The sequence below is a fragment of the Pan paniscus genome, chromosome 7 (assembly GCF_029289425.2).
Source record: "Pan paniscus chromosome 7, NHGRI_mPanPan1-v2.0_pri, whole genome shotgun sequence".
Lineage (NCBI taxonomy): Eukaryota > Metazoa > Chordata > Mammalia > Primates > Hominidae > Pan > Pan paniscus.
The window spans coordinates 68861129-68888515 of record NC_073256.2 but is presented as its reverse complement, the minus strand read 5'-3'; the positions used below and the strand labels follow the sequence as shown (position 1 = coordinate 68888515).

The 27387-nt window shown below is 42.1% G+C and overlaps 1 protein-coding gene across 1 annotated transcript; it reads left to right on the top strand.

Moving 5' to 3' along the window:
- The first annotated feature begins 425 nt into the window (after positions 1–425).
- Positions 426–26324, top strand: OPRK1 (opioid receptor kappa 1). Its single transcript, XM_003823252.5, has 4 exons — positions 426–562; positions 925–1229; positions 16939–17291; positions 22221–26324. The coding sequence occupies exons 2-4, from the start codon at positions 973–975 to the stop codon at positions 22751–22753; spliced, it is 1143 nt and encodes a 380-aa protein (XP_003823300.1). The 5' UTR covers positions 426–562; positions 925–972; the 3' UTR covers positions 22754–26324.
- The last annotated feature ends 1063 nt before the right edge of the window (positions 26325–27387 follow it).

The window sequence follows — 27387 nt, the reverse complement described above, 5'->3', positions numbered from 1 at the left end:
TTCCTGACTGCGAACTATGCAGATAAGAAGTTCTAGACACAATATGAAAATCCAGGTGCATACTTGCACTAAATAGGCATGCTCCTCCTTTTTACTAAATCTAAATGGCTCAGTCTCAGGTCTTGGGGAAGGCTGCATGGCCGGGGACCAGGCGGCGTGCCGCTCGGGCAGTTAGTGGGCCGGGCGAGCCTGCCGGGCTGGAGGGGACGCGGGGCTGGGAGGCTGGGGAGCTGGGGGCTGACTCCGGGCGGGCGGGGCGGGGCAGGGACCTGCCGGCCTGGGGCGGGCGCACCAGAGGAGCTCTCCGCCCGCAGGCCCCCAGCGCCCAGCCGCGTCCCGGCTGCGTCCCGCCCCGCCCCGCCCCGCAGAGCCGCCGCCAGTAGTGGGAGACGCGCGCTGAGAGGCGGGGGCTGCGCTCGGCGGAACAGCAGCCCTCGGGCGGAGAGCGGGGCCGGGGTCCGAGAGCAGGTGACGCCAAGAGCTGAGCGGGACTCGCGCGGTTCAGCACCTACCAGGGCGCCCGCTAAAAAACCTCGCCTTCGCCTGTCTCTGGGAACCATAGGTAAGCTTTGGGCTTTCGAGGTGCAGTTCTAGGTAGAGCTCCGTGCTGGGAGGTGGGAAGGGGGCTTGACCCTGGGGACTCAGGCAGTCTGGGGACAGTTCCGCCAGGGGCCGGTGCCTAGAATTGGTGAGGGAGGCACCTCAGGGGCTGGGGGAGAAGGAGCGAGCGCTCTTCGCCCCTCTCTGGCACCCAGCGGCGCGCCTGCTGGCCGGAAAGGCAGCGAGAAGTCCGTTCTCCCTGTCCTGCCCCCGGCGACTTGCGGCCCGGGTGGGAGCCCGCAGGCTCCGGGTCCCCAGCGCCGCTGGCCAGGGCGCGGGCAAAGTTTGCCTCTCCGCGTCCAGCCGGTTCTCTCGCTCCTGCAGCCCCGCAGGTGCCTCCTGTCCTCGCCTTCCTGCTGCAATCGCCCCACCATGGACTCCCCGATCCAGATATTCCGCGGGGAGCCGGGCCCTACCTGCGCCCCGAGCGCCTGCCTGCCCCCCAACAGCAGCGCCTGGTTTCCCGGCTGGGCCGAGCCCGACAGCAACGGCAGCGCCGGCTCGGAGGACGCGCAGCAGGAGCCCGCGCACATCTCCCCGGCCATCCCGGTCATCATCACGGCGGTCTACTCCGTAGTGTTCGTCGTGGGCTTGGTGGGCAACTCGCTGGTCATGTTCGTGATCATCCGGTGAGCGCGGGGACAGCGCAGCGCTGGGGGCTGGGCGGGGCAGGGAGTGAGGGTCAGGCCCCGCCACTGGATTAGCAGTGGGGGCAGCCAGCCAGGTGGTGGGGACTCTGTTCCGTGAAGGATCCTGGAAATGCTACAGGGTGGCTTCCTAGAAGAGGTGAAGGATTTTCTGGGAGTTTTTGGTGGAGTGCTGAGAGGTTCACACAGGCGAATCCGAGCGGCCAGGAGCGTCTGGAAGATTTCAGAGTAACCCCCCGACCCCACCCTAGGGCCCAGTGTTTCTGCTGAAAACTCTATGCGCAGGGCAAGGTGCCAGGGTGCTGACAACAGGGTCAGGGGCTCCTGGTAAAGGAACTAATCCATTTGCCTGCGCCAGTTTGGAGCACTTTGTTATGCCCTTTGCAAATATTTCTTAAGATAAATTTCAAGCCCACCCAATGCACTGAAGATAATTCCGAATTTCCTGGGACTCCTCAGACTGGTGTTTTGGCTTATGAAACAAAACCGATATATGCTCTAGCGTTGTTGATATGCATATATGAGCCTTTTTAGTATCAAATGGCATCCCATTTGTTAGGAATATCAGTAAATAATATTTATCCTCTAAAACATGGCCTGTGGAGATTTTCAAAAACTACTTCGCTGTTTTTTTCCATCATGAGAAATTGAAGGTTTTATTTGTGTGTGTGTGTGTGTGTGTGTGTGGAAATTTCTTTAGGTCAACTTCCAATAATAAGTATCCCAATATCCACATATATGCTAATTTTTTGGTAAGCAAAGTGATTCTGACTTTAAGAAAGAAAAACAAGAAAAGAAAAACCTAACTTTGTTCTGCACTTTTCTTAAGATAGATTTGTTTCCTTTTCTGGGAGCACTAGAGCTTTGTCAACACACCTGTGAGAGGGAGTAGGAAGCTTGTGTTCCTTTGAGAAGTCTCTATGAAATAAGGGCGGGATGCAAGTCACCCTGGCTAGGGACTCTGAAACGATGAATAGCTGATTTTTTTTTAAGCTTGATTTTAGTTTTGAAACAGGCCATTTATTTATTACGAACTTTAACAACCATATCATGAATGGTAGCATAAATCTTTCTCTTGGAAAATTATCATAATAAAATACTGCTTTATTTTTATTTTTATTTTTTTGCTTGAGAATGTCAGGTCTTTTATTCCTATGTATGCTCTGACATTAAAAACCATCATTTAAGTCTCCAAACACATACTATAAAGCTCATTTCATCAACAACTAGTGTTTATAGCTTGGTGCCCTTGGTTTTCATAATTGCCTATTGCATTTCGCAGGAATTCTATCCATGATGAGTAAAGGTTATAGAAGGAAGGAATATTTTAAAATTAAATTGTTTGTCCAAGTCATTAGTAATCTCAGGGCTGGCCGCCACTAAAGAGACAATTAGACAAAAGAAAAGACAACTGTATTCTAAATTTTAATTAAAAATTTTAGGAGATCTTTGGTACAGAAGCTATTTATTTGGTGGTGGGGTAATAGAAACATTGTTAAGCAAAAGAAAGCTCTAAGAAAAAAAAATAGCTCTGTTTCTACCCATATCATATTTAGGTGCTCAAGTAAAACAGATACATATTGTTGTTATTTGAATGAGCCCCTGAAGTCTCCAGTTTGAAAAGAGCTTTGTAGTTGCTCTATAACCTTTTGCAGACTAGGATTAAAAAGAATGAAGCATCCTAAAATAACATTTAGATGTTATGTGCAAATATAACTCCATGGGGAACATTTGACATGTAAGAAGGAAAAAAAAATCCTGTAGATTAGCTAGGATTTTTAATGGACAGATTTCCCAAATATATCCAACACTAAAGTGTGTTATAAGGGGATAAGTTCAGCTAAAAATATAAAAGAAGTTGGTTAGTTCACATACATCATTCTCCATTCTCCCACCCCCCAATACTTAAAGGTTACGTTTAATGATGAATGAAAAGTGAAGAGTTCTACTGCCATCCTGGAGTGCCAACCTACTGAAATCTATCTAGTTCACTTATGGCTAGAGCACATACATTTTAAGGTCTTTACAAGTAAAAGGTTAATGTCTAGTGAACCTAGTTCACTCAAGTCTATAGCTAAGAAGGAAAAGGAGTATTTAGTATTATTTCATAATGATAGATGGTTCAAGGATTGAAAAATAAAGCCTTTGAAGAAGAATTTATGTACTTGGGTTTATTTATCTTAGGAAATGAAGAGATTGAAGATCAGAGAGAGGGTGGCATGAAGCGGGTTGAGTTGTGATCATCAGGCCTGAGTGCAGAACCAGGGTGTGGAGGCCCCATAGCCCTTGTTACTGAAGAGACTGAATAGCTGTGCTTGAAAGATGGAGGATACTATTTTAAATGTTTTACATGGGAAAGGCTCCTAGCATAGTTCAATCTTACAGAAAATCATAGTAGAAATGGAACTTAGATGCTCAGAGTGTGGGCAGGTGCAGATCTAGACTGTTCAGCTCAGACCTGGGGAGAAAGAGCTGTGGAGAAAGATATGGCTACTTTTAGGCCTGCCTTACAAATAGCTTTTCCCACCTTGGGCCCCTGGAATGCTGCCTCGTATCTTCTGATTTAAAGTTTCAAGAGTTCTCATCATTTAGTGTGTACCAACTGACATAATCCCTTGATAATTAGGGCACATTAACTTTCACTGTGGAGACCTTAAAATGTCAGTGCTCCAGCCCCCTCACTCATCAGGCTTTGGGGTTTGTGGTTGTTGGGTGTGAATATGGGTGTGACCCTCAGGATTCTTTTTTTTTTTTTTTTTTTTTTTTTGAGACAGAATCTGGCTCTATTGCCCAGGCTGGAGTGCAGCGGCATGATCTCAGCTCATTGCAACCTCTGCCTCCCAGGCTCAAGCGATTCTCTCACCTCAGCCTCCCAAGTAGCAAGGATTATGGGGATGCACCACCATGCTAATTTTTGTATTTTTGGTAGAGATGGAGTTGCACCATGTTGTGCAGGCTGGTCTCAAACTCCTGATCTCAAGTGATCTGCCGGCCTTGGCCTCCCAAAGTGCTGGGATTACAGGTGTGAGCCACTACACTTGGCTGACCATCAGGATTCTAATCCTGTGGTCTCCTGACTTCCTCCTGTGCAGGACTCCCCCATGCAGTCTTCATTTTTCATTAATTAATGAATGCCATGACACTCACGCCCCTTTGCCCTGCCAGAGGCAGCCCTACCTCTGACATCACAAACATCCATTCTGCCACTCTTACCACAACTTCATACACGTTCGACTTTCTCCTCCCTTAAAGAAGATAACTAACATTTAATGAACACTTATTATGTGTCAAGCAGGTAAAGCTACCTTCTTCATGTGAATTATTTAATCTTCACAACTATAGGTATATCATTACCATACCCACTTAACAGATGAGGAAACTAAAGCGCAGAAAGATGAAATAAACTAAGGTTACACCTGGGTAACTCACGGGGCCAGAATGATGCCAGTGGCCTGACCATTGATCCTATGCTCTTATCCATTCTGCTCCTCATTTCCCACCATACCACTCCTGCAAACATTTGGATTCTTTCTTTCCAGGACGTTCTACATTTTCTCCCAGATTGTCTCTTTCTCTTCCCCATCCTAGACTGCATGAGCTATCACTTAAAGCTCTGTCTTGACAACACACCCAAGTGTCCTGCCTTCTTGTACTTCTGCCAGTGTCTTCCACCAAAGCCTTAACCCTTGATCAAGCCAGTAACCTACCTTCCTTATTCCTTTACCCAGCTAGTTGGATGCTGTTGGATAAAATCAATTTTATTTTTGTCAAGACAGTCACCACCTTCAAGTATATCTGACCCTAATTCTCCCTAGAAGTTTTTCTGTGTCCCTCTTCTGTTTTCCAGAAAGAGCCAATTCCTTGTTTCATTTCCCATTTTAAAAAACGAATTCAAATCTACCCTTATTCCCAAACCCTCCACCTGATCATATTCTCTTCATGGTCATATTCTTTACTGTCTTTATCATATTCTCTTCATGAGTGTTTTTACCCAGTACTTCACCAAGACACTGGAGTGCAGCCCTCAGGAACACTGCTTCTCTACATACACACTTTGGCAGCCATCCTCCCTGCATTCTGTTTTCTCTCACAGGAAGATTCTCCTTCCTTCTATCCAAGGCTAATTCCTTCTCCTTGGTTTTGAAGCTCATTGCCTCCTGGGGTCTTTACCATATAAGCTATCTCCTTTCTACTGTGTCTGCAATCTCTCCCTCTTCACCTGCTCTTCAGCACATGAACATACCCAAGCATCTGTCATCTTACAAACAATCAACAACCCACTATCCACCAACCCTCCATTTTCCTCATTTCCTTAGCTAATGTCCTTCATCCTCCTGCCTGTCATGGGTAGGCAAGCTTCTTGGAGGAGTAATCCCTACTCTTTGTTTCCTTTTCTTCCACGCAGTCCTCTGCCCTGAGCATTTGAGCTCCCCCTGATGCTCCTTCACCAAAGCCCTGGTGTGTGTTTCAGATGCTCGTTTTAGGCCACTTTCACTTGGCTTGTGTGGAGGGTCTGGCATGCTTGGGTGACCTTAGGTCCTCACTTTCTCGAATAGCACCCTCTCCTTGGCTTCCCCCACATCCTCTGGCATTCTCCTTGCTCCCCTGCACAGATTGCCCTTCCTCTGAGGTTTCCTAAATGCTCATATTCTCCAGAGCCTTCTCAGCTCTCTTCTGTCCTCACTTTGCATATTCTCTGTATTAGTCAAGGATCAGCCAAAGAAGCAGGACCAGTAGGGGATGTCCATGTTAAGAAATTTCTCACAAAAAAATGGCATAGGTGACTGTGGGACTGGCTAAGATAGGACATCAGGAGAGACAAGCTGCTGCTCTCCAGGCAGAATTTCTTCTTCCTCAGGGATCTTTGGCTCTGCTTTTAAGGTTCCCACTGATTGGATCAGGCCCCATTTTCAGATTACATAGGATGGTCTCCCTTGCTTAAAGTCAACTGATTATGGACTCAAATCACTCCTACAAAACACCTTTGCAGCAGTACCGAGATGAGTGTTTGAAAACCTGGGGACTGTAGCCTGGCCAAGGTGACTCATCACACTCCCTTTCAATGGTTTCATCCATTCGTGTGGCCATAACTGTCAGGTACATTCTGACAAATCCTAAATCTAATTATCTCTCTCTCTCCCAGTTATCCATTCCTTTCTGCAGACTCAGCTGGCCTCCTTCCTTCTAAATGGCTCAGTGTGATGATCTCCCTGACACCTCAGGTTTCTAGAGCCTCCCTTAGTTTGCTGAGGCTGCCATAACAAAGCACCACAGACTGGGTGGGTTAAACAACCCCTGTTGTTGATTGTCTCACAGTTCTGGAGGCCAGAAGCCTGAGATCAAGGTGTCTGCAGGGCTTCCCCTGAGGCCCGAGGCCTCTCTCCTCGGCCTGTAGATGCTGCCTTCTCCCTGTAACTTCACATAGCCTTTCCCCTACACATCTGTGTCTTAATCTCTTCTTCTTATGAGGACACCAGTCATATCAGATTGGGGCCCACCCATATGGCCTCATTTACCTTAATTATCTCTTTAAAGCTCCTGTCTCCAAATGCAGTCAGCCCTCATTCCATATCTGTGAATTCTGCATCCATGGATTCAACCAACCATGGCTGAAAAATGTTGTTTTTTTAAATTGCACCTGCACTGAAGATGTACAGACTTTCTTTCTTGTCATTATTCCATAAACAATAGAGTATAACAACTATTTACATAACCTTTACATTGTAGTAGGTATTATAAGTAATCTTGAGATGACTTAGAGTATAAGGGAGGATCTGCGTAAGTTATATGCAAACACTATCTCATTTTATATCAGGGACTGGAGCATCCATGGATTTTGGATCTGACGGGGGCATCCTGGAACCACTCCCCCAGGGATACCAAGGCAGGACTGTACAGTCACATTCTGAAGTACTGGGGTTTAGGACTCCAACATAGGAATTTTGAGAGGACACGGTTCAGCTCAGAACACTGCCCATCCTCTTTCTGTTCTCCTTAAGAGGACACTCTGTCAAGCTTCAGTTTTCACAACAATTATGTATATGTTCTCTTTTCATTTATTTCTGTAAATTAATTATAAGGATAAACAAGGAAATTTTGTTAAGAAAAAATAGGAGGAATCAGAAAATTCTTTGATCCTTGGTCTTAGTTTAGCCTATTCCTTTTCTCATTAGTTGTAATTAATTTGTTGCTATCACAATACAGACCTGTAGGGTTCAATCTCTCACGAACCTTCCTCTGGGAGACCTTTGCTTCCCTACAGTTCAGCCTCAGCAGTATTGAAACCTCCCCAAAGGGGGAACTTTGTAAGGGGTGTAGAAGAAAACAAAACTGAAAAAGTACTATGGAAATGGTTACATTTCCTGAACTCAAATTTCTGCACCAAAGGGAGCCAACTCACCCAAGCTTGCTAGGCGTAGAGCTTGGTCCTTCTAAAAATACTCCTCTTCTTGCTTATAAATAGCAGGATACAGTGTTTCTTCCCCAGTCCACTGAACAGAAGTTCCAGGCTTCCTCTGCTGGGATCATCTTAGGTTATGTGCCATTTACTGACTCATTCAAGTCACCCCTGGGCCAGTCTGGGCCTCATGGTTGTACTTGTCTCAGCCTCACCAGAACTATGTGGCTGTCTTGGAACTAGAGAAGTGTGGGACGGAATGGGGTGACAGAGGGTCTGGCACAATGCCTGCCTCTTCTCTCCCAAGTTTCTTCTTCTCCATCATTGAAGTATGTGTTGTAATCACTGTAGTTGTGTGTACATACATGTTCCACATTCTCCTAAGTGTCAACATAGCCTACCTTAGATAATATCACCAAATCACACATACGAGGCATTAAAAAAAAGCAAAGGTACAATATGGTACCTGTATAATTCACCAATGGCTGCTCCCTACAGGACACCAGTCTTATTTTAGGCTTTGGTTAATATAGTATGTTCTAATTTTTCTTGAAACTGTCTTTAATTTCTTGATCCTGTCTTTAAACATTTTCTTTAATACAAATGTAGCAAAAATAACTTCAGAGATTATTTTCAAGAGACTATCTTTCATTTCTCAAAGTAATTTGTATACATTTGACAACCTTTTGAAAGAGAGAATTGCAACTGCTCATGTGGATTAGCCAAATTATTTTCTCCCCTGAGGGATGTGTGATCACAGATGGAGGCCAAAGTCTCGTGGAACTGTTTCTCAGGGATCAGAGACTATACAACTGCAGAGAGAGAGAGAAAGAGAGCAAGTGAGAATGCGAGAAACCAATTGGGTGATCAGGTATAGAGGTCCTAAACTTTAATAGACTCCAGGAAAAACTGTAGCCTTCAAAATCATTTCTTGATTGTGTTGACTTTACGTGTTTTCTGATGCCTGTCTCAGAGTTAGTTTCAGAAGGAATTTGCTTCTCACTGGTACAGAATATCTCCTCTCCATGACTCATTCAGCTGCATCTCATCAGCAGCAATATTTTCATGTGGCTGTGCAGTTGGCACCTCCCTTCATTCCTGATTAACTTGGATGCACTTAATTGTCATGGCCCCAGGAGTCTCTGTGCTCAGCTAAAAACCTCAAATTGTATGGCTGCAGGACAGTTGCCTTTTGAAGGTTTAGCTTATGTGGTTTCAGTGGTGCAAGTAATACATACTTAGAATCATATTAACAAGAGATAGTTTCAGAATAACATTGATTTATTCCTTAACAGAAAGATCAGCAGCAGTCCCTTTTTTTCCCTTTCTTTGGAGGGGGTGCTGGTTTATGTCTTGGATAAGGAAGGCTTATATATGAAGAATAGATTTTAGGAGTGGGGATAATACTATAAATGGCTTAACACTTGCCTTCTCCTTTGGCCAAGCAGGTTGGAATTTCAATGGAGGACGACAAAACCATGTGATGAATTGAGAGATCCCAAAGGGACTGGTGTGAAGCCGGGCAGGGAAGCCTTGGATTAAGAATGGCTGGAGTGGCCGGGCGCGGTGGCTCAGGCCTGTAATCCCAGCACTTTGGGAGGCCGAGGCAGGTGGATCACGAGGTCAGGAGATGGAGACCATCCTGGCTAACACAGTGAAACCCCGTCTCTACTAAAAATACAAAAAATTAGCCGGGCGTAGTGGCGGGCGCCTGTAGTCCCAGCTACTCGGGAGGCTGAGGCAGGAGAATGGCGTGAACCTGGGAGGCGGAGTTTGCAGTGAGCCGAGATCGCGCCACTGCACTCCAGCCTGGGCGACAGAGCCAGACACCGTCTAAAAAAATAAATAAAAAAAGAATGGCTGGAGTTAGTTACATGCAGTCAGAGATCAGCTATGACAGGACTGATTTTCAGAGCTCCTGTTGAGCTCACTCAAATTCACAACACACCTATGAAATGAAGATTGTTAGAGCTCGTTTTCAGATGAGGAAATCAACTACAGAGGTTTAATGAACTGCCCAAGGGCAGGCAATTGTTAAATGATCAATCCAGTATCACAGCCCAGTTTGCTTAGCCCTGAATCTTCTCAGCGCCCTCTGCCTGGCTGGGTTGCTTCCTGTCCAGTGGAGGACTGGCTCCATGGGGAGAGGGCAGCGCAAGAGGGTCATCATCCTCCTCTCCATGTGCCCACGCTCTGTGGCTTGCTTTGACTTAGGTCAGCTTTCTGTATAAAAATAGGAAAACTAATTTTAAGTATCCATATACCGCTAGGCATCCGGGTAGTTGTGCCCTAGGAAAGTGCACGCCAGTCATTAGCGAGGTGCCATTTTCTTATAGGTGCTGTTGGGCGTGAGAAGCGCTCACCCTGCACATAACCCTGAATGCACTAGAACGTTCCTTCTAGGGGTCCAGAGGCGCATGATTCCACAGCCGGGACAACTGAGAGGAGGAGCTTAGCAGCTCCCAGGGGCACTGGCTGTTCCCGTGGAATTATCGCTCCCCCTTACCCTTCCTTCCTTGCTTGCTGCCACTCTGCATGGATAGCCTGCACCTGCGCGGGGCTGTGCGTCTGGAGTCCTGATCGCACGTGGGTGCCTGCTGTTCTCTTGATGCCTTTGCGCTTTGCACGCAGGAGAGTGATTCTGGAGAGCTGCAAGGGCCTGGCTCCTATGTGAGTATGACTCCTTCAGAATACTACAGACTGAGGGATATCAAAGGATATCAGATCCTTTGAGAAGCAGTGAATTTAATTTCCTTATCTTTCCTTTCCATTTTCCTTTCCTTCCATTTTTCCTTTCTTTCTCTTTCCCTTTCCTTTTCTTTTTTCTTTCTTTCTCTTTCCCTTTCCTTTTCTTTTTTCTTTCCTTTCCTTTTACCTTTCTTTTTAAGCAGACAAACAAACATGGAGTCTCTCTCTGTGGCCCAGGCTGGGGTGCAGTGGGGCGGTCAAGCCATCCTCCTGCCTCTGCCTCCCTCCTTTCTTTTCTAGAATTAATAAACTACTGTCCCTTTAGAAAAAAAAAAAACCCTACAATTTCAATAGTAAATAACCCAGAAGAGCATATAGCAGTTAATTTCATTGAGGTGAACTGAAACTAACTGAAAAATTTAGTGAAACACTCATTATGGTTTTAAGTAAGTTCCACTGAAAAGTCACGTCAGCACGGTCATCATTCTTCATTTAAATTTTATTTTTTAAACAGACTTTTAAAAAAGCAGTTTTAGCTTCACAGAAAAATGGAAGGGAAGTTACAGTTCCCATATACCCCATGCCCCCACACATGCATAGTCTCCATTCTCACATTCCCCCAGAGTGGGACATTTGTGGGACTGATGAGCCTGCATTTACACATCATAACCCAGAGGCCATACTTTACATCAGAGTTCATTATTCCCCCCACCCACACGCTTTGGTGAGGCATAATTGACAAATAAAAATTACATATATTAAACATGCACAACATGGTAATTTGATATACATTAATTTGTGATTACCACAGATTACACAGCCATTACCACACACAGTTACCATTTTGTGCATGTATGGTGTGTATTGGGGGGTGAGTACAGCTAAGATCTACTCAATCAGCAAATTTCAAGATAAGCAATACAGTATTGTTGATGCTAGCCCCCTGCTGTAAATTGGATCCCCTGAATTTATTCATCTTATACTGAAGCTTTGTATCCTTTGACCAGCCCTCTCCATTTCCCCCACCATTTCTGATCATTTTGCACATAAAATCTAGAATGCCATGCATCTGGAAGACACGCCCAGGAAAATGCTTGTTGGCAATACAGAGAAAAGAGCTCCCAAACTCATCTCCGACCATGCTCATCTTCCATCATTTGTGAAAAAGGACTGCATTTTCCCTGCTGCTGCAGAGCTTTCCTCTTACTGAGTTTGGTGTCTTGGGCCTCTTTGGACTTCAAGGGCAGCTCTAGTGTTGTAAGAGAGCCACCAGCTTCCTGTGGGTCCGTGGCATTTGATCACACTTGTGTTTTCACCAAGCAGCATTTGTTCAGGTGCATTCTATGGACCTTTAGGTTTTTGCTGTATTAAAGGAATCTGTTTAGAAAATCACCAGGGCTTTTGTTTTGTTTTGTTTCCTTTTTCTTTTTTATTATATTGGAGCTGAAGTTTGAATTCCCATTGTCTCACTAGTTTGTGGTTTCAGGCAAGTCACCTACTCCCTTTTAACTCAGTTTCCCCACCCCCAAAAATGGGCCTATGGAAAAATTCCACAATGTACATGACATTGTTTTGTCCATTGAGGGGTAGTATTTAATGTATTATTACAGTATTTCTGCCCGGACCTTGCCCTGTTTCTCATGCTAAATGTTTTCTACCCTCATGATGCATACTTGACCGTCCTCATCCGAATACTTTTCAACATTGAACTGCAGGAAGTGGCAGTATTTATTTCTCTGATAAAATACCTGATTTTTAAAGAAAGTTTGGAATAAGACAAGCCTGAGTTCCTTTACTTATTAGATGTAGATTCCAAGAACTGAAAAACACTGAGAGTATTTCTAAGACGTTTTCTCAAACTTTTTCTCTTCAGAAGAAAGTAGGGGCAGTGGTATCTTATGGGATTGTGATATGGCTTATTAGGGCTGTGGTAGGTAATGAATAATAACAGTAACAACAGCAGGAGCAGTCATGTGACAATGAAGGCTGGCATTCCCTAAGCAATTATCAAGTACCAGTCTGGTGCTAAGTAATTTTATGCATGTCTCATTTAATCATCATGACAACTTTATCAGATAACATGAAATTCCCCAGACGGTGTCTGTCACATAATGTCATCAATAAATGTTAAAGTGATTTTTTTCCTTCTGGTGTTCAGGGCCCTCTGTGGCCTGACACTACTGTTCCCATCCCAGGCAGCCACCTGTGACTCCTCAGCAGGAACCCTGAACCAGGAAATCCATTTCCTCATTGACTCTGAATAAGACACTAGCCAGAAAGCTTCTCTCTCTGTCCAGATCTTTCTCAAAGCTCAAGATCCTGCTAAATTTTCTCTTCAAAATATGTCCTGATTTCCTCACTACACAGCAATCTTTCCCTTCCATGTATTCCTATAGTTCACATTATAATCTGCTCTCAGTTTAAAAGATCCTCAGAGCCAGGGTCTGTATATTGAGTTTTTCAGTCATCCTCAAAGTCTAGTATATTGCTACTTATGGGGTAGGGAAATGAAAGAGTAAAGACAGAGGAGGGGCCATGCACATAACTGGAGAGGGAAGAGAGGGTGCATGCGTCACCATAGGGGACAAGTGCAAGAGAAGACCCAGAATAACTGAAATCAGTGCAACTGAAAGTGTGTTGATTTGAAAGGTATATGGTAATCAGTCATCAAGATTAAAGGTTTATTATACTATTGTCATGAAGGTGAAAAGGAGTTCCTGATTAAAGAAGCATCATTGAAATTTAAAAAACAGAAAACAAACCTAGGCAATGCACCTCAACAGCAAAGCATGCTAATAATCCAATAATTACCTCCTCTACCTCCTGCATATTGTCTGAGTACAGCCGTGCATGGAAAGGACAGGAAGTCCTGAGAGTGCTGTGTTGCAGGGTCAGCTCCCCCTTCTCAAGTGCCACCTTTCTAGCATGGTGAGTGTCACGTCCTCCCAGAAACCCTGCCTGGTGACACTGGTTCCTGACATCTCAGCAGATAACTTTGTTCCCCTCACCATCACGCAAGCACCAGTGTCTGCCAATTTTGAAGCCACCCCTCGTTTCTCTGTAAAGAGAAGTACGCTAGGATGGTCTTGAGTTAAAGTGTCACTGGGGAGCATTTCTAAGTCTCTGGAACACCCTCCGCCCTTTGCCTGGCCACCATAGCCTTCCCGGTGCTCACAACTCAAGTTCCCCAGGTAAGCCCTCTTTCCCGGCCTGCCCCTTGCTTCCCATTCCATGCACCGTACTGTTTTTTCAGGTCTGTTATGTTGTCAGTTTAGCGAGGACAGCCCACGGACTTTGCTCTTTTCATACCATATGCTCCTGCGGTGTGTATGCTCAAAAGTGCAGCCACGAGCTGCCAGCCCACTTCCAGCTCCTCCACACAAGCCAGAACTTCCCACCCAGATGGTGCCATTTTGCTTTTCTAAATTAAAATGCTTGTGAATTTTTGTAAAGCAGTGTGGGTGAAATGGAAAATAATTTCATATCATAGCATAATGAGAAAGCTTGCTTGTTTTTTCAGTGGTGGACATACAGTGAATGAAAAGACTGGCTAATTCTGTTGCGGTTAGATACAAACAATACCCTGGGGCTCAACCAGCCTGCCTCTGAGCGTCACAGCCTTGCTTTATATTCACGTTCACAGAGTAGTCCAGTGTAGTACACAGAAGAACTATCTATAAATATTCATTGAATTCAGAGTTTATTCATTACTTTTAATTATACTCATGAGTTCTCCCCTTCTAGTGTTGTAGGTTTATAAGCATGTGTCTTCCAGAAACCTGGAAGGGGGCCCTGCCTTGCCACCCCATCCAGATCCTCCCACTGAGGTCCTGCCTCTGCTGACACCAAACAAATCACTTAACTTACCTGAGCCTAAATTTCTTCAGCTATATGAGGGAAAAGACATAAGTCTTTCAGGTAAACTAGAAGGGCAGTAGTTTTGAGAATCAAGTAAGATACGTGGAAGTCAAAATACTGGACTTTGCAAATTACAAAGTGCTGGGGAGATGTAAGAATAGACGAATTGGGATCAAACCCCTGGGTTTAAATTTCTGCTATGCCTATAGTTATATCACTTTGAGAATTTTAAAGAAAATCCTGTAATTCTTAGTCACTTCATCTATAGAATAAGGATACCAGTACCTACCACATGAAGTGACTGTGAGGATGAAATGAGACAAAGCTTGGGGAATGCATGGCAGAGGTCCTGACGCAGGCACTTCGGAAATGTGGTCAGTGTGATTATTGCCTGTACTCATCTCTCTGAGATCTGCAGATGGAGTTTGAATTCTTTACATGTTCAAGTCTTACACAGTTTCATACATCTATTGGCTATAAATATTTTGAAAAACTAAAATCAAGCTATCACTCCACATTGTATGACTACTTAAAGATGCACATTACATTTTACAGTAATTTATGGATCATTTCATTCATGTTCTTTGTGTCAGGTCCTGGGGCTCCTTTTTATTCTCACCTTTTATATTTAAGCTGAACTGGGTAAATATGACCATGGATGTTACCTAGAAACTACATTCTTTTCTGCTTCCTGTGGTAACTGGTGGCTTCCACTCACATAAGAAGGGAGGTGGGAGTTGGGGAACATGACATAGATTAGACATGCTGTCTGGGTCAGGTGCATTCATTAATTACCCCTGGAACTCTATGAGATAAATATTATAGTTTCCATTTTATAGTTGGGGAAACTGAAGCTCAGGGTGGTTAAGGACCCTCTAAAATATACTCGTTAGTTTGAAAAATAAGGACTAGAACCCAGGTCTGCCTAAGTTTATAGCAAAAAGAATGCCACTCTGACTTCATAAAGAAAGAGGGGAATATCAGAGTCATAAAATACAAGAGCAGGAGTCAGATTCCTGCTGGAATCCTTGCTAGTATCTGGGGTTTTGGGGTGGGAGGAGTTGAAAGAGTAGAAGTTAGGTTTGTAAGATGCATTTTTTTCAAACATAAAACCATATTTTTAAGAAAATATCTGAACAGATAGCATTTCAGTCTTTCTCATTAGAAACATGTGGCTCCTTCTCAGTAACTGTCCTTGCTTGGCTATCTCTGCTTTTCTAAAGCCTGTGCTATGAGAACTTGGCCATCCATGTTTAGTCACTATCTAAAACTTATAGGTCATTTAATAATGTCTGAATAAAAAGTATAAAGGCAAAACACATTTTTAAATAAACTCGTCACTTTCCAGATTAAATCACTCTTTAGTAAGCAGAACATCCAAATGGAAACTAACAGATACCAACTCTAGTACCTGTCTTCACAATGCCTTCCCAGCTGACCCCAAACACAGCCACTTCCTAATGAGTAGAGATGGGAGGTGGGGAGGGAAGGCAGTGGACACTGAGGCTGGAGTGTGAACCTGTGCATCAGGCCATCTACTGCCCTTGTCTCATGTACTGTGAGTTAGGTTTTATGATTCTTATTTAGCAGGAACTGAAAATCAGATAAGTCATTCTCTGAGTTCAGACTCAGGATTGTCTGAGTTCACATGAGACCACACTGCCTCCAAGAGGAGCAAGGGCTGTTCTGTTCTATCATGAAATGTTCAGAGTTGTTTCTCATGTGGAAATTCATGTATCAAATGGGGCACGCTTGAATTGTGACAAGGTCTTCAAATCTGAGGCTGTAGAAAGTAATCAACGTATGGATTTTCCCAACATATTTCAGCTCTTGGCCTTTGAAAATCTGATGGTATGGTTTGGAACATTTATTTAATACTCTATGGATATTTGAGGAAGCATTCTCTAAGCAAAACAACCCTCTTAACTCAGTCTTAGTTGAAAATTAAGTTGTCCTAAACATCATGTTATAATGTAAAGAATAACTTAGGCATAGAAGCAATCTTTCTTACCTACCTTGAAAATTACTCTTCTCTCAATTGGAAGATGAGACATATTACGTGCTTAGAAAATATCTCAAGGAGTAAAGAAAGACAGAATTATTTCTTTTCTGCTGTACCATACTATGCTTAGTGCTATGATGTGTAAGAGCAGAATTCAATCTGCTTTATTTATATAATATATTTAAAATGACAAATTAATGGTGCACTGGAGAACAAAAATCAGCAAACCTAATTGTGTTTCAGCCATTGCAACTGAGCATATATCAAAATTGAAAACCATTTTGTATTTTCAAAATACATCATAATTATAATGATTGATTTCTCAAAATAACCCTGAGGAAAAAAATGTTTTAAACAAGTCAAAGAAAATGAATATAGTGTTTGAAAAATGCTTAAAGCCAAGCGACTCTGGGCAGGATTAAGATGAATTGTCAGCCACAAAATAAAGATCTGTATTATATGCAATGCTAGATCTATATGTCTATTCATCTATCTCTGCTATTTTCTGTATCTCCTATATTTAAATTTTTTAAACAAAGCACTAGAATAAACAACAAAGTTGGAGATCTTTGTCCATTTTTCCTATCAATGTCTAGAACAGTCCTTTTACATGTTAGACCCTCAATGAATATAAGAATAATTGAATGAAGAAGCAAAATCAGTAATCCAAAGGCTATCACAAACACATTCACCTTATGGGTTTGCCTTGAAAATGGAGGGAAATGCTATTGTTTCTTTTCTTTTAGATACACAAAGATGAAGACAGCAACCAACATTTACATATTTAACCTGGCTTTGGCAGATGCTTTAGTTACTACAACCATGCCCTTTCAGAGTACGGTCTACTTGATGAATTCCTGGCCTTTTGGGGATGTGCTGTGCAAGATAGTAATTTCCATTGATTACTACAACATGTTCACCAGCATCTTCACCTTGACCATGATGAGCGTGGACCGCTACATTGCCGTGTGCCACCCCGTGAAGGCTTTGGACTTCCGCACACCCTTGAAGGCAAAGATCATCAATATCTGCATCTGGCTGCTGTCGTCATCTGTTGGCATCTCTGCAATAGTCCTTGGAGGCACCAAAGTCAGGGAAGGTAAGAGCAGTCATTTCATTCTGTTCATAAAAATGTAGCTTCAAATTACATAGACTTTTAATTTGAGCGTGAGTAGGCCACATATTTAGTGGAAATCGATGCCAAAAGACGACGGAAATGTAGTGCCTAAATCCATGGAAGATGAGAAGTAGAACAATTTTGTGTCCCTTTCCACCTCTAAACACAGAATGCAATAATGACATTGCCAGAAGAGAGATGCCCGACCTGTCTCCCATTCTGGCAATGTTTACTAGAAAGTGGAGGGGTGAGGATGAGGTAAGAAACCACAGGCATGTGGAATTTTAAAGTACAACCTGGCATGTCCAGGACACACCTTCTCATTCCTTTTTTTCTCTTTAACAAGGGATATAAATTATTGGTGACATATGCTGGTTCTTTCCTCTTTTATTCCTAAAGGATAACCTCCAAATCACTATTTTAACAGCTTTGGCTGTAGGCCATTCAAAATCAAGTTAACGGATGGTAGTTACAGATGAGCAGAACCACTTGATTTTGGACATATCAGGTTTTACCCCATGCAAACCAGCCAAATGATTTTTTTTTTTTTTTTGAGAGAGAGAGTCTTGCTCTGTTGCCAGGCTAGAGTGCAGTGGCGCGATATCGGCTCACTGCAACCTCTGCCTCCCGGGTTCAACCTCAGCCTCTCGAGTAGCTGGGACTACAGGCACACACCACCATGCCCAGCTAATTTTTGTATTTTTAGTAGAGACAGGGTTTCACCGTGTTGGCCAGGGTGGTCTCAATCTCTTGACCTCGTGATCTGCCCGCCTCGGCCTCCCAAAGTGCTGGGATTACAGGCGTGAGCCACTGCGCCCGGCCCCCTGTTGATGTTTTTCCTGTATTTCTAGGACAGTAGTTCTCACTCTGGGCTGCACACTGGAATCACCTGGGTACTTTAGAAAACACTGCTGCCTGCATCCCACCCCTTAAGGGTCTGGTGTAATTGACCTGGGGTACAGCCTGGGTGTCAAGATTTTTGAGCTCTCTCCAGGTGACTCTGACCTGCAGCCAAGGTGAGAGGTACTGTTCTAGGAGTTTTGCTTTACTAGCAAAATATAAAGCTATAGAAAGCATCTTTGTTCCTCTTAGAAATTAATGATGGGGAAGTGAGCAGAATAGTCACTCTGGGCCTACTCATGCTGTTTAATGCTCCAGCAGGTATATAAATGCTCCAGTTTACTAGGGGGTTCATAATACCTGTGAGAGCAGATAACTGAGTGTATATAGTGAGGATTTTCCAGGTCATAGTGAAAGGGCAAGGCACTAAAATCATAGCTTGTCTTGCATGATACATGGTTTGTTTGTTTTTAGACTTAATCTAGTTAGGTTTCAGTTTACAGTTTTAGGTTCACAGCAAAACTGACCAGAAAGCACAGAGAGGCGCTTCCATTTACCTCATTTACCTCCATTTACCCCACACAGGCACATCCTCCCCTACAGAGTGGTCCATTTATTACAGCTGCTGAACCCACACTGACACGTCGTTATCACTCAGAGCCTGGAGTTTACAGGAGGGCTCACTCTCCGGGTTATGTGTCCTGTGGATTTGAACAAATGTATAATGACTTTATTCATTGTTTTTTAATGAAGCTGATCTTTTCCCTCTGAAACTACAAAATGAATTTCTAGCATAGCCATAGCAGGTGTCAAGCTATACTACTAGGTAAATTTTAAGAAATGCCCAACTTTATCATATTTGCATTTCAAAATATGATTAATCACACATAGGATTTTGTTTCTTCATGCCTACAGCAAATAGAAATAAAGTGCAAGAAACTTTTCTGAGGCAAAACTTTCACTTTGTGAATGTAAAATATTGACTCTAATATTTTCCATACTGTAGTATATGTGTGTGTATTATGTGAGGATTCATAGTCTGCTCTTACTTTTTTATAGTAGCTAAGAATTATTATAATCGCTATAAGCAGAAACAATTATTCTTAACAAAATGAATACACACAAGAAAAGCTTTAGTTTAGCTATTAGAACTAACTCTATAATTATGACAACCATGAGATGCTGGAACAGGAGCCAGCAGAAGCCACAGCCCTCTGATATTAATATATAAAGAAACCAAAATCTGCCTGTTAAACTGAGGCAGTTGTATGGATACTTCAACCTGAAAATGCCCCCTTCTTCCTGAAACAGAACATTTAATAAAAATGGCATGCTTGGACAGGAATTTCTTTTTCAAAAATGCTTAGTTTTTATGAATTCATAATAGGTGTACATATTTAGGGGGTACCAGTGCTATTTTGATACAAGCATACAATGTGTGATGATCAAATTAGGGTAATTGGGATATTCATCACCTCAAGTATTTATCATTTGTTTGTGTTAGGAACATTCCAATTTCACTCTTTTAGTTATTTTGAAATATATAATAAATTATTGTTAACTGTAGTCACCTTCTTGTGCTACTGAACATGATCCTTTTTCTTCTAAGTGTATTTCGTATGCATTAACCAACCCCTGTATATCCCCCTCCCCACAACCCTTCCCAGCCTCTGGTCACCACTAGAGGTTCTACTCTCTATCTCTGTAAGTTCAGGTTTTTTTTTTAACCTCCCAAATATGGTGCTTGAGGACATGTGATATTTGTCTTTCTGTGCCTGGCTTGATCCCCTTAGCATAATGTGAAGTGCACTGGGATTCTTGATGATTGCCTCAGCACTCTCTTTACGCTACAAATTCAGCTTCATTGACATTTCTGGAGGATATTTCCAACTCTGTAGTGGGACGTTTGTTTCCCAAAGTCTTGTAAAGTAGCTGTTGTTAATTATTTTACCCAGTTTAATACTTACCATCTCCCACTACATGCAGGGCAGTTTGTTTGGGAGGAAGCTGAGCCTCGGAGTTAAAGGTCTATCCGAATTAAACAGCAGCCCTGTGCGGCTTCTGCTTAGCTTAGCTTAGCCGGTGACTTTTCCATAATAACTACTGTAATTAGGACACACTTTCGAGGGTTTGTTATTCATGTGGTATGTATTTGTTTGTTCATTTATTTAACAATTTGTTCTGTTTATGCACCACATGTTCCAGGTACTACCCTAGTTGCCAGGGATTCAGTGTTGATTAAGGCAGGCTGGGTTTCTCCACTAAGGCAGTTCACATTCTGGATGGAGAGAAAAATGTTAGGAAGGTAACACACAATTACAGATCAGACAGGCTTCTGTCTGGGAAATTGGGTGAATATAACATGTAGACAAAGTGTAAGTTACCGAGGAGAGGACCATTTAAGAGACAGACCTCCATCTAAACGTCTCTGAAGTGACATATAAGCTGAGGTCAGCCACAGGAAACAACTAATGCTGAAAATAAAAGCTAAGCAGAAAAAAACAAAACAAACCATGGTCCCTACCTCCAAGGAAACTCTTCTACCAGATTCAACAAACAAGTCAAAACCCAGAACAGAATATTTATATTGAACTCAGATTTTTTTTTCATGTGTCACCCATCAAAAGTTGCTTAATGGATATCTTATATTCTATTATAATAGTAATGATTTAAAAATCATTTACCATAAACACTAAAGCAAAAGTTAATAGTCTTCATAGTAATATTACTTTGGACAATGACTTTTTTAAAAAATCAAAAATGACAAATTTCTCTGGAAGTGTTCATTTACTACTCCAAGGTTTGATCTGGTATTTCACTGATACATGAAGGTCTCTAAGATAGTCTTTATTAATTGTCAAAAATGATTATATCCTTTTTATTTTAAAGTATATGTAATTAAAATTCTAGTAAGATTGGATATTCTATTAAGATTGCATTAAAATGTTTTAGAAAACATTAATAGAGCTGTTTTGCTATTTAAAAAATATTCATGTGCTATTTTTGAGGCAGATTTTTCCAAAGTCAGAAGAAAATATTTTCATTACTGTAATCATGCTCATGGTGTTGCTCATGACTACCTTGTCTGTGAGGAAGGACCAGGGCAAAGAGAGCTCTGCTGTGTGCTCGCTGACTTCTCAGGGGCAGGGGTTGGAAATGTGGGCTAGCTGGTGTTTGGGGAAAGGTGAGCCCATGGGACACCCACAAAAATAGTTTAGAAGGTGTCCATCCTGAGTCCCTGGTCTTCCTAATATTAAGGCTACTCCAAAGAGAATACTACCCAGCAAAGAGAAGCAGAGCAAATATAGCAATTTTCTAAGTAATCACATACAAATATTTGTTTTATCTGAGCTACATAATAATGTTGGTAAAAATGAAAATAAATGTGCCTGATTTACTCAGAATTCCCTTGATGATGATGATGATTCTCCCCCACCTCCTCCAAAGGTTTTACTTGTGTTTCAGTAATGCCCTTAATCACAATGAGTGTCATTGGTTCCATTAAATGACAATACTTGAGTCATATTTAAACAAATTCCATATCAATTTTTGTTGACCCACATAATGATTTCCTGTAAACCAGTTAATGTTTTTCAAACAAGTTGGCTTTTGTTAAATTCAGTGGCTAGATTTGAAATATTTAGTCATTTATTACAAATAGACATTAGCTTTTTTACTGCCAGAGCCTTAGGTCTGGGAGAAGTGTTAATGAATGGAAATAGAAATAAGTACTCATGGTATACATTAACTCTTTACCTCTTCTGCAAGCCATCAGTGTCAAACCAACTTCTGCAACTAGATGAGCAAGATTGTCAGCTAATCTTAATTCTACAGTATTGTGTATGTTACCAGTAAACAGTGACTATCATCATTGTTCCATGCACAAAGATTAGGATGGTTAACAAAATACAGTATTCATTAGTAATTTGGTGATCTACTTCAGGTAATGTCATCTTACCATAATTGGACCATTGCAATAAAAGGTATTAAAATTCATATTTAAAACACTTTGCAGCCACGGTAATAACAATAACAGGTTTCTGTGTTGTGGTTTTTATTGCCCTCCGCCAGACGTCGATGTCATTGAGTGCTCCTTGCAGTTCCCAGATGATGACTACTCCTGGTGGGACCTCTTCATGAAGATCTGCGTCTTCATCTTTGCCTTCGTGATCCCTGTCCTTATCATCATCGTCTGCTACACCCTGATGATCCTGCGTCTCAAGAGCGTCCGGCTCCTTTCTGGCTCCCGAGAGAAAGATCGCAACCTGCGTAGGATCACCAGACTGGTCCTGGTGGTGGTGGCGGTCTTCGTCGTCTGCTGGACTCCCATTCACATATTCATCCTGGTGGAGGCTCTGGGGAGCACCTCCCACAGCACAGCTGCTCTCTCCAGCTATTACTTCTGCATCGCCTTAGGCTATACCAACAGTAGCCTGAATCCCATTCTCTACGCCTTTCTTGATGAAAACTTCAAGCGGTGTTTCCGGGACTTCTGCTTTCCACTGAAGATGAGGATGGAGCGGCAGAGCACTAGCAGAGTCCGAAATACAGTTCAGGATCCTGCTTACCTGAGGGACGTCGATGGGATGAATAAACCAGTATGACTAGTCGTGGAGATGTCTTCGTACAGTTCTTCAGGAAGAGAGGAGTTCAATGATCTAGGTTTAACTCAGATCACTACTGCAGTCTGACATGAAAAGATAGAATTTAAAATAAACTTTTAGAGATCTCATGGTCTGAAGTCATCAGATGCAGACCACGTTCGTGATCAGTGGAAACATCAAGGACAAAAGGTCCACGCAACACATGCACCTTTTCTCTAGGGCACAGAAGCGAGGCAGAGCCTCAGTTCCTCTGATGAACAAGGGAACAGGTCTTTTCCTTCTGGTTTGCTAGGTAAGGTTCAGCACCCATCTGCTGTGGCCTTCCTATGAAATGTAGTTTCAAAAGCTCGGTTTAAGAAAAAAGGAAAAGAAAAAACATGGCTTTCAGAGCTCAATGGGCATCCAATCCAGATGTTTCACAATGACAGCAACAACCTCCAACGGAATGGGAACTATTTCCAGGGTTCATGCCCAGCTCACTGTATGCTGTGTGGACATGCATTTCATGTGGCTGTGTGGTAAGAATTACAGCTTACATATGGCTTGGACCCACATCTGAGGAATCTGATGTTCACTTATATCAGAACATTATCTTGCTATTTATGAAATTATTTAAACATTCAAAAGATTGTTTTTTAACATGGTTTAATTTCTCAAAAACTACAGTTTTTTTTCTTAGCATGCTATTCAGGTAGACAGTCTTATAATAAAGCATGTCCCATTGTCAAGAAACATAAAGTGGTGTGAATACCACTGAAAATATATATATAGTATCTTCTGTAAATAATAGTACCTGTGTGAATAAGGAATAGGCTTGCCTCCCAGCCAGGCAATTTCCTGAGGGCACACTAATGATATCCCCTGAGTTGCTAAGTTGATGCTGAGACATTTTGCTGGGAATTAGTCATGGCATGATCTCTTTCAGACTCCCTGAATACCATTTAGTCCTGTAACAGTGCTCACAACTCATGTGTTAATGAATCACAAAGGCTTTAACTAGCTCCCAGGTTGTAGCCTTCGCAGGATCTAGTTTATTTGCCACATCTCTTTATGAACATATAGCGATTCGCAGATCTCTCTATTCACGGAGAGGAAGGTGTTTTGCTTCTGTAGATCTCAAGGTACTATTTTGTGGCTCTCAGCAGGAAGTAGAATTGTTCCTAAATGTGTGCTGAATGAGGACATGATGTCCCTCCTGGTGCCAGGACACATCCTGCATGGCATTCTGTGAAGGGCATACCTGCTGAGGATAATGCCAGGAGCAGCACATTTAGGGTAATTTTGCTAAAACTTCCAGATGACATATAAATTCCCTCTTTTTCCCCCTGAAACTTACCATTTCAGAGGTAATGGCTTTTTCTGTAATTTGCCTGAGAAGAAAAAAGGGATAATTTAGAAATAACACTCCAAGCCTATATATTATTAGGGCTGCATCCTCTGGAATTTAATAGAAAAATTGAATATATAGCCCTATGTAACTACAGACATCATTACAACTGTTAAGTTCTGTTCACCATGCAAGTTCTCAGTGGTGTATGTACTCTCACCTTTTGGAAACAAAACCTTGCATTGAAGGTTTTACACACGGCTTCAGAATGTTACTCTGACCATGTTTGCCTCTACTCCAGATTATCATGGCACCTAACACAGATGACATATGGCAGAATGGAAGTGATTTCTCCTAATGAAAATGAAGTGCTCTTTTGAGTATTTCTTGTTTTATTGAGATTCCTATATGCCCTTGTATTTTTATAACTGAATGTAAATAGGAATGGCTTAAATACTGGTTTACACTAATCCCATAGTTAAAAATCTTGGCTATGGTACAGAAAGGATATCTATATAGAGGATAGTTCTAAGAAACAAGCCCTGGTGAAATAGGAAATATAAAAACTTCTTTATGGAACAGGAAAACCCAAGAGACTTTCTCGTCAGATTCCTTTCCAGTGCAAAGTATAACAGAGATAGGATTATGAGATGAAATCACAGTAGTGTGTTCCCTTTAATTTTTTCTGTCGTCTTTTTTTTTTTTTTTTTTTTTGAGACGGAGTCTCGCTCTGTTGCCCAGGCTGGAGTGCAGTAGCACAGTCTTGGCTCACTGCAACCTCCACCTCCTGGGTTCAAGCGATTCTCCTGCCTCTGCCTCCTAAGTAGCTGGGATTACAGGCGTGCACTGCCAAGCCCGGCTAATTTTTGTATTTTTAGTAGAGACGGGGTTTCACCATGTTATGCAGGCTGGTCTCAAACTCCTGACCTCAGAATATTCACCCGCCTCGGCCTCCCAAAGTGCTGGGATTACAGGTGTGAATGGCCACGCCTGGCCTGTTTCCTTTAAGTTAGCACTTCACGTGCTCTTACAGCGTTAATTGCCATTATTGGTTTGCCTGATTTTCCTGCATCTCCTCATATGTAAGTCTGCAGCCCAAGGAGAGAATAGTAGCTGTATGTGCCCACAAGGGGTGTCCAAGCTTCTTGATTCTTGTTAATATTGACTCCCCAACATTGAAAAAGGAGTGAAGAAGGGAATATCATTTTAGGGTACTGCTTTAAAGGAATGATAAAGTAAACAACGTGGCAGGGAAAATACCACTTGCACAAATGTATTTCTTTGTCAAAGTGTGTACACGCTTTCTGTATGTCCTGATGTCCTGCTGTGAAGCAGGGACCACATTGCCATTTATTCATTGTTCCAGGCAGTGCATTTGTCCAAACCCCTCTGGCTCTCTGATATCTCTCATTTCTTGATGTTCCTATTCTCTGACCTCAACAAGGAGGACACTGTCTGTTGTGTCTCTTTGAGACCAGAACTGCATGTGTTTAACCTTCAGATCCAGTCTCTACATGAACCCTATTCTTTCCACCCTGGTAAGAAGGTCTGGAAGACAGGTCCTAACGAGGGGTCAGAGAAGGCACAGAGAAATGAACCAGCCATGCAGGGGCAGCACTGAGGAGGAAACCCCCCACTCTAACTGGGAGGAGAGTGGAAACACTCTTAGTGTCTCAGAGTAGTTACCAATCTAAGAGCATCCCTCGAGTTTAAGTCAAAACTCTAGGCTTAATACCAAAAATAATACATCATTTGGAAAAACAGCTTGGAGAAAAAAAATCAATAAAGAGTCACATAAAATCTTAAGAAAATGGTTCTATTCTGTGATATATTACTAAGAAATACAGTTCTTAAATGTGTATAACTATTGTCAGACAATTTATAGGTGTTTCATCTAGTCCTGGGATGAAATAAGATGACTCACGTAAATTCAGGGAGCACACTGGCTGACTTTAAATTGGAACATTGTAAAGTGAAAGCTGTGAAAGGTTGTGTGTCCTATCAATGAGATTTATTTTCTAACCAAGAGCTATTTGGATGATTCAGTATAAATACGAAAATCACATCCAAAAACGGTATAACCCAGCTTCCTTGAGGCAATTTTCTTTGCTGAAACAAGAATATACTCATATGTTCTTTACTATAATGTATATTATTTTTATCTTATACTTTAAAAGATGATAATTATGCATTGTATATACGATTGTGTGCCTTGCAATAAAATCAAAACTGTACCTGCTAAAAATCACAACAGTCAATTATTGTGGTAAATTATTTATTCTATAATTACTTCAGTGATGCTGCACTTCAGCAAGAACAATGGAAACTGTTTCTCAAAACTATAAGGGTTACTCTAACTTTCCATCCATGACAATGTTGTGGGTGATTAGTGGATAAAAACAAAATATGTGGGGATCTAAACTGTGATCTTTAGTTCCCAGACCTGTGAATTGTGGGGATCTAAACTGTGGTCTTTAATTCCCAGACCTGTGAATTGCTTAGGATAATTCACCTGTTTTCACAATAATGCTGCCAGGACCCCAGAATCAATGTTACCTATTGCTCTCACAATGAAAATCCACTTTTTTCACTACAAAAACATGCAAAATTCAAAATCAAACTGTTCCATCAATAGAAGCATAAAGAAATAGCAACTCCACCTGGAAACACAAGCAGCCTTCTGCCCTGCTCCCAGTACAATACAACACATCCCTGCCAAGAATGATCTGTTTCTAAACCGCATAGTATTTTACACACAAAGAACAACTTAAAACCCAGTATCTTGACCAAAGAAAGATTTGTGGAAGCAGAAGCAAAACTTAGGCATGGGAAGTAAAAAGGGATTCATTTTGCTAATTGGGAAGAACACTACTAAGTCTCTTTTCAAAACAAAGCAAATTTCTTATTCATGTTTATCTTTGATTGGTAAGTCAATTTCATAAGGGATTGGAGTGCAAGTGTGGTAGGGGCCTCCGCTTCCATTTTCAGTGGAATCTTTGGTTGGTTAGTGAAATGAGGACAAAAATAAGTTAGAAAAAGTCTAAGGAAATAAGAGAGCAAATAGTTTTTCATTTGAATTAAGATCCTTTCTTTGGGCTGGTTGTTGCATATTTGGGTATATGAATTCTGAATATGGAATATAATTAGAAACTTATTTTCTAAAGAAAATTTTAATATATCTGGGGAGATAACTCAATATATAGCAAGTTTTAGGCATTATAATATCTTCTTTATGATTAATTGGGAGCACTATACATTCCTCACATTCCTGCTGATGGTCCCCATGTTTGTGAAAACTAATGATAAC